We start from the raw sequence: 14,596 nt of genomic DNA, 5'->3' as shown, positions 1-14,596 counted from the left end.
GGACCGCAGCTCTCATCCAGCTCTTCTGTCCGCGATCAGGCACGGTGGCGCTGACGTCTTGGGCTTGGAGTGCCGTGCCTCCCTGGCTGTGTGCATGGCTTAAGATTTCTCCTTATGAATTCTGATGTGTAGCAGAGTGCCCTGGCAGCACAGTGTCCATATGTAGCAGTGTTGAGAGCACAGCTGCTCCATGCCCCTGCCCCGACAGGCAAAGCAGCTGCTCCACTGCTGTAATCACAAGGCCATACCGATGGTGGTGCAAATCTGGGAATCCTAGGGCTGTTCAGTCTGCAGAAGAGGGGAAATCTGAGCAATGCTTATCAGTATCTAAAGGGCGAGGGTGAAGTGGATGGGGCCAGGCTGTTTGTGCAGGTGTCTGTTGACAGGACAAGGGCCAACGGGCACAAATTGGAACACAGGAAGCTCCATAAATTGAATCTCACTGTGGTACCGAAGGTGGCCCTCTACGAGTGCAGGATTCTTCTGAGAGTGTATGCTGAGATGTGTGGAAGAAAAAGACATACTCATAGTAAATGAATATAATGTATTTTAAAAATATAGTTGAAAACAATGGTCAGGTTGATGGTTGGTGTGATGATCTCATCTGATGAGGAAAAAATTAACTGTGAGGGTAACAGAGCATTGAAACAAGCTGCCCAGACAGACTGTAAAGTCTCTGGAGATACTCAGACCTGCCTGGACACTTTCCTGAGTAACATACTGTAGGGAACTGCTTTAAGGGGGGTTGGACTGTGTGATTTCCAGAGGTCCCTTCCAACCCCCACCTGTTGTGGTGTTGAGGTACCTGTTGTGATGAGAGCTCCTCGACCAGCAGCTGCCTGGAGCATCTGGAGATGCAGAGGCCCTGTGATCTCAGAAGGCAGATGGCTTCACAACGTGGGCGGTGGATCAGGAACCGAGGTTTCTTGTTGCAGCAGCTTCTCAGTGGTGACTGACTGTCCGCTATTAGTGAGCGTGTCAGGTAAGGGAGGCAGGCCTGGCAGTTGGTGGCTCAGAAGGCTTTGGCATTGCAATGTGTCATGGATTTTGCATGTTTGGGTACAGGAAATGGAATCAAAATTTCTGTGAATTCCCTTATGGAAGCCCGCCAGGTCATAAACAAGGAATGGGTCTATATTCTTGAGGATCTGAAAGAGCTTCTCTTGGGCACTGGACCCTTTATTCTCAGCTAGGTCCAGCAGAAATCGATTCCTCTCTTGTCTTGTATTTTGAGCTCGCACCTCCTGTTCTTCCTCATTGTTGATTACACGTTCATCCCTTAAGAGTAGTAAAATGGAGGAGAGCGGCCCTATCCTGGAACAAAGCTCTGTCTTGTGCTTCTTCAGGAAGTCAGCACCTAGCAGATACCAAAGCCTGTGTTACAGTGCTGCACGTGGCAAGGCAGGATGTTTCCTGAATCCAGCCAACACACCCAGGGGCTGTTCACTCTGTCCCACAGTCGTATGCTCCCATTCCCTTCAGTGCCCCAGCAGTGCTGCTTGCTGGCCTGGAGGCTGAGTCACCAGAAGAAAGCAACCTCATCAGCTGTGGAAGCATTGGGAGCATTGGAGCCAAGGTAAGGACAGGGCCAGAGCTGAGGGAGGTCAGGTCGGTGACAGCCCAGGGACTGTCCCTTCCAGCACTCCTTCATTACTTGAAGCAACTGGGAATCAGTGGCTCTGTGATAAGCTGTGAGATGCTCCAGCTCTACCAGTTATTGGAAATCCAGTGAAATATTTCTGTGCTGTGAACTGTCTTAGCTGTAGCTCATTCTCTACAAATAGATTATGTCTGATCACAAAGAAGGCAAAACAGTTTGGAGGGTCCCCAACACTGTGCCAGTTCACAGAGCAAGCAGCCAGCAGTGAGGGAATGAAAGCTTTAAAGGTTTTTCTTATTTTTTTCTTTGTGTGTATGTGTGTGTGTGTGTGTCATTAGGGTTGGAAAAAAAGGTGGTTGTTTATCTGCTGTAAGCCACAAGATTGAAAAACCCAGTAGATATTCAGACACAACAAAACCAGCTCTGAAAACCTGTACTGACCTGAAGGCACCACGCTGACTCTTCTAGAAAGACAGAAATCACCTGAAAGAGAAAGGAGGGAGATGATGAAATATACCATTACTAAAGTGGAGACAGTTTATAAAAGTCCTCTTGAGATGTCTGATCTTCCAAGCAACCATCAGCCATTATTTCCTGCTTACAGTATTTCTTGCCCATCTGCTGAGAACTCAGCTAAGTGTGTCCTGGGCTGTGTACATTTGTAGGTGTTGGTGTAGGGGTGCAGGATTAGCCTACGAGAGAAGGGATCCCAAGGCACAATTCCATACCCTGCGCTCAGAGTATCTGAGCATCAGTTCTCACTGTTATGAGCAGTGCAGCTCACTGTCCCATCATCTCAATTCTCCTTACACATGGATCTGATCGTACCTGATCTCAGTGATGCCCTCCAGACCACAATGTCATTCTTTCCATCTCTAATAAATAATTCAATTTCCTCTGCCATCTTCTTGATGTAGATCTCAACGTAGAGCTGTTGTTCCTCGGGACTCTTGTAGCAAAATGGCAAGTGTGGCTGCAGAGATAAGAAGGAAGTTGAGTCGCACCCTGTGGAGCTGTGAATTTACACACATCATCCCACGTGTCCTGGCCATGCAGAAAAAAAGAAGTAGAAAGTGGCAGAGGAATGGAACTCTGGAGTGTCTCGTCTGCCCTCCTTCACAAAGAGGGAGTGTGTTGTCAACTGTAGATGGGCTCAGCCTGGCTTTGTCGAGCAGAATGCAGGAAGCCTCAAAGAGCAGAGATTTTACCACCATTCTGGTGATCTCTGAGTATTGCACCACCACTGCAATTTGGAGAATATGATGTGCAAGCAGAGGCAGTGGGACAGGATTTGCTCATCATGGAGAAGAAACGGCAAAAGAAAGAACTAATCACTGATTTCAAAAGTGTGAAGGGGTGTTAAAGAAAAGATAGAGCCTCTTGGAAGTGTACAGTGATGAGATGAGGCAGCATGCAGGGGCTGAGACAAGGGAAATTCTGATTAGATAATAGCGAAATGATCCCAATGCTGGAATGGAGACACAGAGAAGCTGTGGTATTTTCTGTTTCACTCAAAAAGAAATAAAAGAGAACAATCCCACTTACTTCAGGTGTAATTTGTACTTCAGGTTCACTGGAGACCTTATATTTGTATCCAAAGAACAGACGTGTGAATGGAGGAGGCTTGGGTATAAGCCTTGAGTTCCAGAATGTCTCTCGTCTTTCAATGGCCTGTAAACATGAAAGATTGCTTTTGAGAGTTGAAAAGAGAGCTGTAAGATGGAGGTAGTTTTCAGTGTTCTTGGAAAGTCGAGAAGAGAACAACCTGATCAGGACAGAGCCCTGACTGTGCATTACAGGCAGTGCTGTCAGAGGGGAAGGGCTGCAAGCAACAGGAGAGCATCTGCTATGCAGCCATCTATTACTGTGCATGGCAGCAGTCAGCATGTCTGGCGTGAGCTAAGATCCACATTGCAGAGCATCCTGTGCCATGTCTTTGCTTGTGCTGAGATATATTGTCCCAGCCAAAAACACAGAGAGATTCCTGGAGGCAGGAAATGCCAGAACTAAACTGAGAGGGCTCTCTGCTTAACAGATCCATTTCCTGCAACTGCAGCCACCCCAGATCCAATCTTAACTGGTCATACTCCCTCCACCTTACCTGCCTCACTGAGCTGTCATCTGGGATCAGGTAGAGATGCAGGGTTGTATTTGCAGCAGAGAGCTGCTGGAAGATCAGCACTAAGGAGTGCACAGGGAGAGAAATGGCTGAACGTAACTTTCTCCAGACCACCCCAAGAAGAGAGAAGCTGGGATTCTCCAGGACAGCAGTGAAAGCCATCACTTCTTTTGGCTGCTGTATGGTCATCTTCTCGAATTCAAAATGGGCAATGGAGCACCCACTGATGTCTACATCTGAAAGAGATGGGAAAGACAACAAGGTTCTGCTTTGCACCGTGCCAGGGTACCTCCTTGAGGGTTTATTAGAAGAAAGGAGACACAACCCAACACAAAATGACACGCTCTGCTTTAGAGGTGATGTATACCCGGGATTTACAGGGTTCCTGAGCCCAGCAGGGTATTACAGGTCTTTGCTATGCTTCCTCTGGGCTCAGAAAACTGCAAACTAGAGGTAGCAGCTTGGGACTGCTGCAAAGCTGGGGCAGAACGTTGTGGGTCAACACGGCCATTGGGAGAGGAGAATGCAGTGGTGTGGGTGCAAAGTAGGTGGTGGGGAAGGGAGCAAAGTGAACGTCTAATAAAACATGAGAAAAGGATGGAGGATGGCAAAGCAAGAGGGAAGAATACAGGAGAGCACAGGGTTCCTGTGAAGGGGGAAATAATTTGGCCCCATCTGGAGAGATGTCCCCAGGAGCTGTTTTGTTAAGGAGCTGTTTTGTGCCCACCTGTGTGAGCAGACCATGGAGGCAGACCTGGGGCACAGGAACTGGAGGCTGAAGGAAAGCAGCCTGGCAGAACCCAGGTGCCTGAGGGGCAGTGGGCTGTGCCATGGAGCAGGTCCCACAGCTGCCATACCTGACACGCAGATGAAGTGGGGGAGATACACAGCCCGCACGGTTCCGGGCAGCGCCCAGATTCTGAAAAGAGGCCCAGCAGGTTCCCACAAGTTCTGGTCAGCCTCTTTCAGATGCGTGCTCCAGTTGTCGTATCTGTACACGATGCTGGCTGCTGACTCCACCTCAAAGGCAAGGCCTGTCTCAGAGCACTGGAAGATGCCTGGTCCAAGGATATAAGCGCTGCAAGTGGGAGAGAGGGCAGGCTCACACATGGTGCAATGAGGGCTTTTGGAAAGCATTCCCACTTCTCCCAGGAGCTCTTACTTGTATATGTTTTGTTCCTTCAAAATCTGTGGAGCTACAACTGGCGTCACTTGTTGAAATTTCTGTAAGACAAGTGTGAGTGGTTTGGGGCTGAATGGGGTGTTGTGAACTGGATGCCACTAGCAGGAAGCGTGATGAGAGCTGCATTGAAGCACAGTGCAGGTTGGCCCGTGGGCTGTGAACCATGCAAGCAGCAGCAGGGTAATGAGCAGCTCTGCACAAGCAATGGTATATTGCTTTTTTTGTTCTCTTTCCAGATTAGAGAACTAAAATTAAGAAAGGGTGGTGGAGGAGATTCAGTTTGAAAGTGGAAAGGTTGTGTTGCAGGTGAGTTGCCTGGTGGCCTGGTTGCAGAAACATTTCTCTATGTGTAGGCTTGGACATATGGTGTAAGGTGACCCAGCATGGTGCCTTCTTTCAGCTGCCTGGCACCAAGCAGCCCCCAGACACCCTCTGCTCTTACTCAGACACCTGACATGGTGGGAAGCAGCTGTTCAGCAAAGGATTGCTCATGAAAGTTGCCCGCTGCTTTCATTTACCTGCTGCTGTGGTTGTATACCATGCATATGGTATTTATTTTACCTCTTCAGATGAAGGGGACTACAGAGAGCACCCTGGGATCCATGGCAACAGGGGACATTTCTGAGGCAGGCAGGCGGGCTCAGTGCTGACATGCATGCTCATGACCCTTGTTTGTGGCTGCTCAATGCTTTCATTCATCATGGTGCCCTGAAGAAACCCTGCACACTGGCACAGGAAGGAGGGCTGGACAGTTATCCCCATTGGCACACGGAAGGCACCACTTAGTGCCTGTGCCCCTGATGCATCAACAGGGAAGATAACGGTTAGATGCACAGAGCATTACCTGGAGCCCCAGACTACGAGTTTCACACATTGATTTGGGGAAGTATTTTGAACATGGAAATTCTAGATAGTGAAGTTTCAGTTTTCTAGGAGATAAACTGTTGACAGCTGACTTGCTTCAAGAGAGTGATAACAGTGGACACATAAAGATGAAATGTGTATCAAGGGAAACGTTTAGATGGAATGTGGCATGCAAGTGTGTGGAAATGAGCCTTTCCACTAATGTAAGACAGATCAATGTGTGCGATGTTAGTGCAGCAAGGAGAATTTACTGTTCCGGAGTCCAAAGAATTGCTGTGAAGAACGGGTCCTGAAGATACATTTGGGAGCTGGGGATGCCTGCTGTGCCCTGCGAAGGCTACTAAGGCGGGTGCAGAGCAGAGCTGCAGGCAACGATCCTTACCTGCCTCACACAGCGACAGCTTCTCTCCTGTGCTGGGACATCTGACTGTGGCCTTTTCTGGAGTTCCTGGAGGAGGGAACACAGGAAGAGCACTCCCAAGCCATATTTCTGCACTCTGATGTGCTTGCTTGCCAGGGGCAAAGAATCATAGAATCATAGAATTTCTGAGGTTGGAAAAGACCTTAAAGACCATCATGTCCAACTGCAACCGAACCATACTTCCCTAACTCATTTCAGCCCTCCGCTAAATCCTGTCCTTGGGCACCACCTCCAAATGGTTTTTAAACTCATTCAGGGATGGTGACTCAACCACCTCCCTTGGGGAGCCTATTCCAGTGCTTAACGACCTTTTCTGTAAAGAATTTTTGGTAATATCCAACCTAAACTTACCCTGGTGCAACTTGAGGCCATTTCCCCTCATTCTGTCACCTCTCACCAGTGAGAAAAGACCAACCCCCCTGTTGCTGTAATCACCCTTCAGATATTGGAAGAGTCTCCTCTCAGCCTCCTCTTCCCCAGACTGTGAACACCCCCAGTTCCTTCAGACTCTCCTCATAGGCCATATTCATTCTCCAAGCCCTTCCCCAGCCTTGCTGCCCTTCTTTGGACCTGCTCCAGCACCTCCATGTCCTTTCTGTACTGAGGTGCCCAAAATTGAACACAGCACTCCAGGTGAGGCCTCACCAGTGCCAAGCACGGGCAGGATTACTTACCCAGTCCTGCTCACCACACCATTCCTGATACAAGCCAGGATGCCACTGGCCTTCTTGGCTACCTGGGCACACTGCTGCCTCATATTCAGACAGTCCTCCAGTACATCAAAGGTCCTTTTCCATCAGGCAGCTTTCAGCCACTCCACCCCAAGCCTGTACGGTTGCCTGGGGTTGATGTGACCAAAATGCAGGACCCATCAATTGGTCCATGGTGCCTCCTGAGATTATCTGTTCCATAACCTTCTCTGCCACTGAGCTGAGACTGATAGGTCTGTAGATGCCAGGATCATCTTTCAGGCCCTTATTGAAGACAAGCGTCACATTTGCCAGTCCTCTGGGACATTTCTGGTTAGCCAGGACTACCAAAGGATGATGGAGAGTGGCTTGGCAACCACATCCACCAGCTCCCTCAGCACTGCAGGGTGCATCCATCTGGCCACATGGACTTGTAAGCATCCAGCTTTTGGAGAAAGCCCAAAATCACCTTGTTGTGGATTATGCAGGGCTTATTTTGTTCCTCATCTCTGTCTACAAGTGCAACGGGCTGTGTGCCCAGGGAGTAACAAGTCTTACTATTAGTCATTGAGGGAAAGAGGACAAGAGGAGAGGCCTCCTGGAGGTGGCAGAGGACAGCCCAGCCGCGGGACAGATCCCTGTGGAGATGGCTGCGGGCTCAAGGTGCCCAGCCTTACCCAGTGACCAGTCCTGTTGTACTCCTCCCTATGTCCCAGGCCTTGGGCAACTCACCAGACCTTACCTTTACACCTGCTGAGGTGATGCCTGCCAGAAGGCTCTTCATATCTATAGTTGAGGCGGCATCTGCTGAAGCGCCCTGCATTTCAAAGTCTGAGACATATCCTGGTAAACCAGTCTTGAAATTCGGCTGTGCTTCTGGATCAACTGTGGCTGGAACAAGAAGATGGTCATTGTCTCTACAACTCACTGCAGTCACCTGAAGGGAGAATGCTGCTGAGGAAGGTGTTGGTCTCTTCCCTTGGTGACAAGTGATAGGAAGTGAGGTGGCACTGGGGAAGTTCAGGCTGAATGTCAGGAAGAATTTGTTCCCAGAAGGGGTGGCCAGGCACTGGGACAGGCTGCCCAGGGAGGTGGTGGAGTCCCAGTCCCTGCAGGTATTTAAGGGACGTGTGTCTGTGGCCCTGGGGGACAAAGTGTAAAGGTGGATTTGTAGTGTTATGTGGATGGTTGGACTTGATCAGATGGGACATTTCCAAGCAAGTTGCAGCCATCCTACCTTCACCCAGTGTTCCCCATCCCACCAGCTGCACAGTCCACAGCTGCACCACGGCATGCTCCCAGATTTACCACAGCTTCCATGTATGAATCGGACACACACTCAGCACCCATGTGGATCCCCTCCCTCCACAAGAGTGACAGTGAGGACTGTGATTGTACCTGAGAAAAATTCCCTGACTTGTAATGCAGCTGAATCACCACCTCGCACTGCAACAGCAACACAAAGCAGAGGAGAGCTCAGGATTCTGATCCCATAAGGGAAGCATTCCCCCACATCCATTTCCCTTTCTGCCCTCCCCTCCCAGTTCTTCCCTCCCAAGGCACAGCGCTCCCTGGCTGACGGTCCTCTTGCCCCTTCCCCTTGGCAGCCAGAGGCCAGCCTGCTCCCATGGCCACTCCCCTCCTCTGGGCTGGTACTTACACATATCCATGTGGATTATGATGCTGTTGGAGGTAATGTTGTAATGTCTCAGAGTTTGTTCATTCATCAGCACCTGGCCACCATGAATCAGACATGAGTTAGAAGGTCTGAAACAGATATCCAGTGCAAATACCTTCATCTTCAGGTCCAGCACCGTGTCGTCCAAAGATACCGGCACAGAAATACTTCTTCCTAAGAAAGCCTTCACAGAGATGGAGAATGTGGAGCTGCTCGTGGTCTCCATTGTTTCTGCTTTGAGTCTTTCAGCCGCCTGAGACACAGCGATGTCTGTGGGTGAAGGTGCACAAGATTCTCACGGCCACAGACGGCCACCCAGGAACAGGCAGCTGCCCACAGTTCTTCCGCCTGTGTCACTTCCCAGGAAAGTGAAAGCACGGAAAGACATCAGGGAAATAATGCGCGTCATCACTCCCTCCTCTGGCCTCTGTGCGTCAGGGCAGGGAGACGGGGAGGCAGGGAATGGAGAGGGACAGTGAAGCAGGGAGGCAGCGCTTCTTCAGGAGGGCATGGCTTGCATCAGGACTCCTTCAGACCCTTCTGTGTGCCACCATGGAGAGCCCAGGTCCATACCCCATACTGTCCTAATTTGCCCAAGTGCACTTGGCCAGAGATGGGGACACGTGTCTTTGCCCAGATCCGTCCATGTCCCCTGCTGGGGGCTGCAGGCACAGCAGGGCTACATGGTTTGTCCCCTCCTGCTGCTGGCCATGTGGGTCTGTGAGCAGAGAGCATCTCACCTTCAAAACGGGCTCAGCTGCAGCAAGGGGAGTTGTCCCATGGCTGGCAGCCAGTCAGGAGCTGGACCTCCCCTCCTGCAGCTGAGAGGTATGTGGAATTTCAGCCCAGGACTATTTGATATGTGTAAGTAAAGCTGCATGAGAGGACAGTCAGCATCCTACACAATGTCAAGGTTGTATGATGAGTGTGAAAGGCAGTGGTAACCCAACACAGTCTGCATTTAGGGGTGACAACTCTTTGCTTTGCACTCGAGGTGGTCTCAAAAATCACAGTGTGAATACAATGTCTATCTGGGGCATGTGCTAAGAAAAGGCACATAGAGATGCTGACACATCCCCAAACAGGGTATGATGGATAAGGAAAGCAGTTTGCTGCAGAAAATAGAAAGCATGCCAGGCAGGAATGGGAACAGATCCCTGTCTCCAAAGCGAGGGAAAAAATTTGAATGCAGACTGATGATGTAAAATAAGTGATAGGGGAAAGAATGGGATTGGTTATTTCCAGCAAAAAGTAAGAATTCTGCCCAGGCAGCAGCTGGTGATCCCCCCCACCCGGTTTTACAGCAGTGAACCAAAAATTGAGCACCAAACAGCAGTGGACATTTGACCCAAGCACCTCAGCCATATGGCAGTTTGTGGCTGTGGTTACTGCCCTGCAGCTTCAGGCTGCTGAGCCCAGAGGAGCTGCTAAGAGCTGGGTGGAAAAGCAGAGATTGTGTTGGTGACAGTGGCCTCCTGATCATGGAACCATGGAACCATGGAAGCATGGAACCACTGAGCTGTGGAACCACAGAGCCATGAAACCACAGAACCATGGAAGCATAGAACCATGGAAGCATGGTGTCGTGGAGCCATGGAGCCATAGAACCATGGAACCAGAAAATCCAAGCTGGAAGAGACCCACAAGGATCATGGAATGGTTTGACTTGGAAGGGACCTTAAAAGGCCATCTGGCCCAACTCCCCTGTGGTGAACAGGGACATCCATAGCTCCATCAGGTGTTCAGAGCCATGTCCAGCCTGATCTTGAATGTCTCTAGGGATGGGACATCCACCACATCTCTGGGCAACCAGTGCCAGTGTTTGCCAGTACATTATTGGACTTCCAGTACCTGAAAGGGGCCTACAGGAAAGCTGAAGAGGAACTTCTTTTTAAAGGCATGTAGAGACAGGACAAGGAGAGAAGGTTTTAAACGGAGAGAGGGCAGATGTAGACTAGATATTAGGAAGAAAGTCTTTACTGTGAGGGTTGTGAGACACTGGAACAGGTTGCCCAGTGAGGTTGTGGATGCCCCATCCCTGGAAGTGTTCAAGGCCAGGCTGGATGGGGCTGTGAGCAACCTGGTCAGTGGGAGGTGTCCCTGCCAATAGCAGGGCGTTGGAACTGGATGATCTTAAAGGTCCCTTCCAACACAAACCATTCGGTGATTCTCTGGTTGTAAAATAAAACAACAAAACCTTTTCCCTTATATCCAATCTTCTTTGTTTGAAACCATTTCCTCTTGTCCTATCACAACAGACCCTGCTAAAGAGTCCATCACAGAGTCCAACTCCTGGCTTCACATTAGGACCACTCAAACCCGATATCTACCAGCAACATCCAAACGCTCCCTGCGCCCGCAGCCCATGGGAGCAGTTCCATGCCCACCTCCCTCCGGAGCAGAACCATCCCCTACCCCACGACTGACCCTCCCATTAAGCAGCTCCGCGCCGTTCCCTGTCGCTGTCACCCGTTCCTGGGGACGGACGGACACCCGCACCCTCCCGCAGCTCCTCCGCCGGTGCATGCGCACTGCCCGCTCCGTGCCATGGTGCCCGGCCGAGCCGCTCCGTGCCGCTCCGCGCCGCTCGGTGCCCGCAGGTAGCGGAGCTCCGGCCCGCCCCGACCCGCCCCGACCCGCCCGGGGGCGGCCGCGCTCCCTCCTGCCGCCGGGATGCCGCGGTGCCGCGGTGCCGAGCCGGGAGCTGCCCAGGTAAGCGCGGGGCTGCGGCTCCGGGAGGAGCATCCCGCGGGGAAAACGGGGGGCTGCCGGTACCGCTCTGTCTCCGGGTCCCGGTACCGGCTTTGCTGGAGCACCGCGGGTGGCTCGGAACCGCAGCGAGCGCTCGGGGTGTGATAGCACCGAGCAAGAGGGCCGCGGTGATGCGGGAGGAAAGCTGCGTTTCTCAACGCTGGAACAGCAGAACGTTCAGCGTGCCCTGCAAGTTTGTTCGTCCCTGTTCGGGGAGTGCAACCCAGCTGGGCGCACAACCGCGGTGGGGCCGGCAAGGTGCGGGCGGTGCGGTCTGTGCGTGCGGGTGTGATGTGCCTCTGGGTGAGCGAATGGGGGGAGCGGGGAGCCGTGCGGTCTCCTCTGGAAGTGAACGTCACATTCCCAGGGTGATGCGTGGAATTAGAAATGTGGAGGTGTTGTGCTTGGCTGTCAGGCTTGGAAGAAGCTCCCGTGATGAACTCCTGCACTGCTTCGATAGCAAATATACTTGTCCCTTGTGCAGTGGTGAAATGGTGATGGTGGCAAGCAGGACTTCCCTCTAACACAGCACTGGAACCTCTTTTCGTTGTGAGACACTTGGAGTTGCGCATCCAGCAGCCCGCACACAACCTGCACTGCTTTTCAGCATTTTGCCATTTATGGGAGTACCTTTGAGATCTGGACCAAATCTCTTGTTTAATTATTAATGTCAGAACATTTTCCATCCAGCTTGCAGAGGACACGTTGGAGCGGTGGCGATGAGAACGCTGCTGAATGAGCCTTTAACCTGGAGCCTCTAAACTGCTGAAGCAGCAGCCGGTGGAACAGTAGTGGCTAATTGCAGTCTGACATTGCTGCTGCACTCCTCCTGGAGCCAGCAGGGCACGTTTGTGACAGCTTTGCAGCTGGTGATGTGCAGTGGGATGGGGATCCCTCCCAGTTTGTGCACCAGGCTGTGCAGTGTGATGGTTTTGGGTGCAGCATCCTGGAGATGGGATGGGACCGGTGGCACAGACACGGGCATTTCCCTCCCCAGCTGTGCTGTAAGGCTGCTCTATGTGAGTGCGTGCATCCTGGGTAGCACAGTTCCTGAAAGAAGTGCTTCCTGACATTCAGGATGGAGACCCATCTGTTTTCACCCTCAGACTGTCTTAGAAGCCCAAGTTTTGACCTGCTCTAAAAATGCTGTCCCAGCTCTGCTCTGTGGGACTCTGCTGTCCTCTTGGTGGCTCTTTCCAACCCCTGCGCTGTCCCCGGGTCAGGGCTTGGACTGACAACACGTCATGCACAGTGTGGGGTGCTGGGAGTGCCTTGGGACCCCTGAGGCTCTGTCCACACCTGGGCTGTGTTGGAGTCATGCCTTCAGAGGAGAGTTCTGCTTTCCTTGGCAGCACAGCCTGTGTTATTCTGGAGATGGAGCCAAGAGCCAGCCCTGAGACCTTTCAGCTCAGAGGAGTGTTAGCGTTGCTACACCAGGAAGGGGGGGGATCTGTCAGAGTGGGGTGACCACTGTGCAGCTCTGGTTCACATGAGAGCAGATCCTCTGAGAAGTAAGAGAAATGGAGAGCCCCTGTGCAAGGGCACCAGAGCTCACTCGTGCAAAATGGTGCCTGGGTGCGGATCTGGGGTAAGCACCATGGCGAGCCAAGGTCTGCTGGGGATGGAGGGTGATGCAGTATAGTGGGTACATTTAGGATAGAAATAGGAGGTTTGTAACTGTGAGGGGAGTGCTGTTTGGGGATGGTCTCTGTGGTGTTATGTACTGGATCTGTGAAGCTGGCTTGGTTGGAGAGCAGTGATGTCCAGGACTCAGCGAGTAGGGGCTGCCAGCAGGTCTGGGGGCTTTAGGCACTGAGCTTCATGGGGAAGCCCAGCACTTGGCTCTGCTCTAATCCTGTGGCATGAGAGGGATGTGTTCCTGCCTCCTCCATTGTCCCTACATTCCCTATTTGCAGCAGAAATGCTGCAGATGCTCTGTGCCCCAGGACACAGCCAGTGGGATGGGATGGGATGGGATGGGATGGGATGGGATGGGATGGGATGGGATGGGATGGGATGGGATGGGATGGGATGGGATGGGATGGGATGGGATGCAGTGGAGGTCACCACCATGGTGGGGTTGTGCTCGGTTCTGTTTGCAGGGTGTGCCCATAACAAGTCTCCTGCTGGAGCTGCTCAGCGGTTCCCACTGTGCTCTGTGTGAAAGACAATATTGTGCACATACAGAGAACTGGCAAGGAGGGAACTCTGCAGTAGATATGAAGAGCTTTGGGATCAAGGATTGTTTTTTTCCACAGCAGGGACCAGAGCCAGAGCCAGCTCTTTCCTGCAAGTAGAGATGGTGCCATCAGGTGCCCTGAGCACAGTTTGCAAACCCAAATCTCTCTCCCTAGCAAAGGCATATGGTCCTGTTTGCACTTTAGAGCTGACAGTTTTGGGACTGAGGACAGTTTCATCCTGGATTCCCAGCTGCATCGAGGGGATGGCAAACCTCACCCCTGGATTCACTCCAGCAGGTCCTTCTTGTCCAGTTTTTCTTGTGCTGGAGGCCCAGAGCAGAATGCAGCTCTCCAGATTGGGTCTTAGAAGGGCAGACCAGAGGGGGGCAATCACCTCCATCATCCTGCTGGCCACGCTTCTTTTGCTGCAGCCCAGGATGCAGTTGGCTTTCTGGGCTGCAAACGTGCATTGTAGGCTCACGTTCAGCTTTTCATCAGCCAACACCACCGTGTTCTTCTCCACCTGTATGTGTGTTTGGGATTGCCCCAGCCCAGATGCAGGACTTTGTAGTCCTTGAGTTAGAAGTAGGGGTTTGTTTGCAAACAACGGGACAGAAATGCAATAAAAAGACAATCTTATTTTATGCAGAGGCAGTTAAAAAATACCATCTCCTGTTGAGCTTGAAGCTCCAGGACATTCCCTGTGAATATCTGTGCTACAAGCGATTGAGAGCTAGATAAACAAAACTGCCACGGGGAATAGTGCTTGAGAGATCAAGGGCACAGCTGGATTGCTGGTCCTGCAAAGCAGGGAATCATTGACCTGAAATGGCTCAGCCAGGTGAGGGGTCGTGCTCAGAGCCACGGAGAGTGGCAACGTACTCCAGAAGTGATAGACCTGAGAGCAAAAGAAGATCCTTCCCAGGCTCTGCATCTGAGCAGTGGGTGCTGTGAGAGTGCTGTGGTGCTGGTATCACTTTGAACGTCTTGACTTCCCATTTCTTAGGAGCTCTACATCTGGTGGAAGGGGTGTGGATGGGGAACTTGGGGCGGTCTCCGGCTGCCATGAGTGGATATCCATGTTCTTTTTCATCCATTGGATCTCAGCCTT

General features: G+C 51.7%; 2 protein-coding genes across 6 annotated transcripts in view; one reads left to right on the top strand and one right to left on the bottom strand.

Annotated features, from left to right (window-relative positions):
* Positions 1-14,596, top strand: part of AIFM3 (AIF family member 3) — a 42,612-nt gene that overhangs the window by 8,208 nt on the left and 19,808 nt on the right. Inside the window, exon 1 of one of the 5 annotated variants that reach the window (XM_072350671.1) lies at positions 627-982. The exons of 2 other annotated variants lie outside the window; for them this stretch is intronic. In XM_072350671.1, coding sequence (XP_072206772.1) covers positions 814-982 — 169 coding nt within the window. In that variant the 5' untranslated portion in view covers positions 627-813. Of the gene's footprint in view, positions 1-626; positions 983-10,867; positions 11,267-14,596 lie in introns of those variants that run through there. 2 more of the 5 variants (XM_072350675.1, XM_072350674.1) reach the window with 2 other exon arrangements.
* On the bottom strand, positions 1,382-10,181 carry LOC140259411 (NACHT, LRR and PYD domains-containing protein 1-like). The gene is made up of 10 exons (XM_072350679.1): positions 8,537-10,181; positions 8,275-8,322; positions 7,619-7,767; positions 6,149-6,214; positions 4,882-4,943; positions 4,577-4,797; positions 3,702-3,955; positions 3,146-3,271; positions 2,429-2,573; positions 1,382-2,083 (listed from the first exon to the last, which is right to left on the bottom strand). The coding sequence occupies exons 1-10, from the start codon at positions 8,778-8,780 to the stop codon at positions 1,935-1,937; spliced, it is 1,464 nt and encodes a 487-aa protein (XP_072206780.1). The 5' UTR covers positions 8,781-10,181; the 3' UTR covers positions 1,382-1,934.

Source organism: Excalfactoria chinensis, chromosome 16 (assembly GCF_039878825.1).
Source record: "Excalfactoria chinensis isolate bCotChi1 chromosome 16, bCotChi1.hap2, whole genome shotgun sequence".
Classification (NCBI taxonomy): domain Eukaryota; kingdom Metazoa; phylum Chordata; class Aves; order Galliformes; family Phasianidae; genus Excalfactoria; species Excalfactoria chinensis.
Note: the sequence above shows the minus strand (reverse complement) of the source record. Positions and strands in the feature narration are given on the sequence as shown.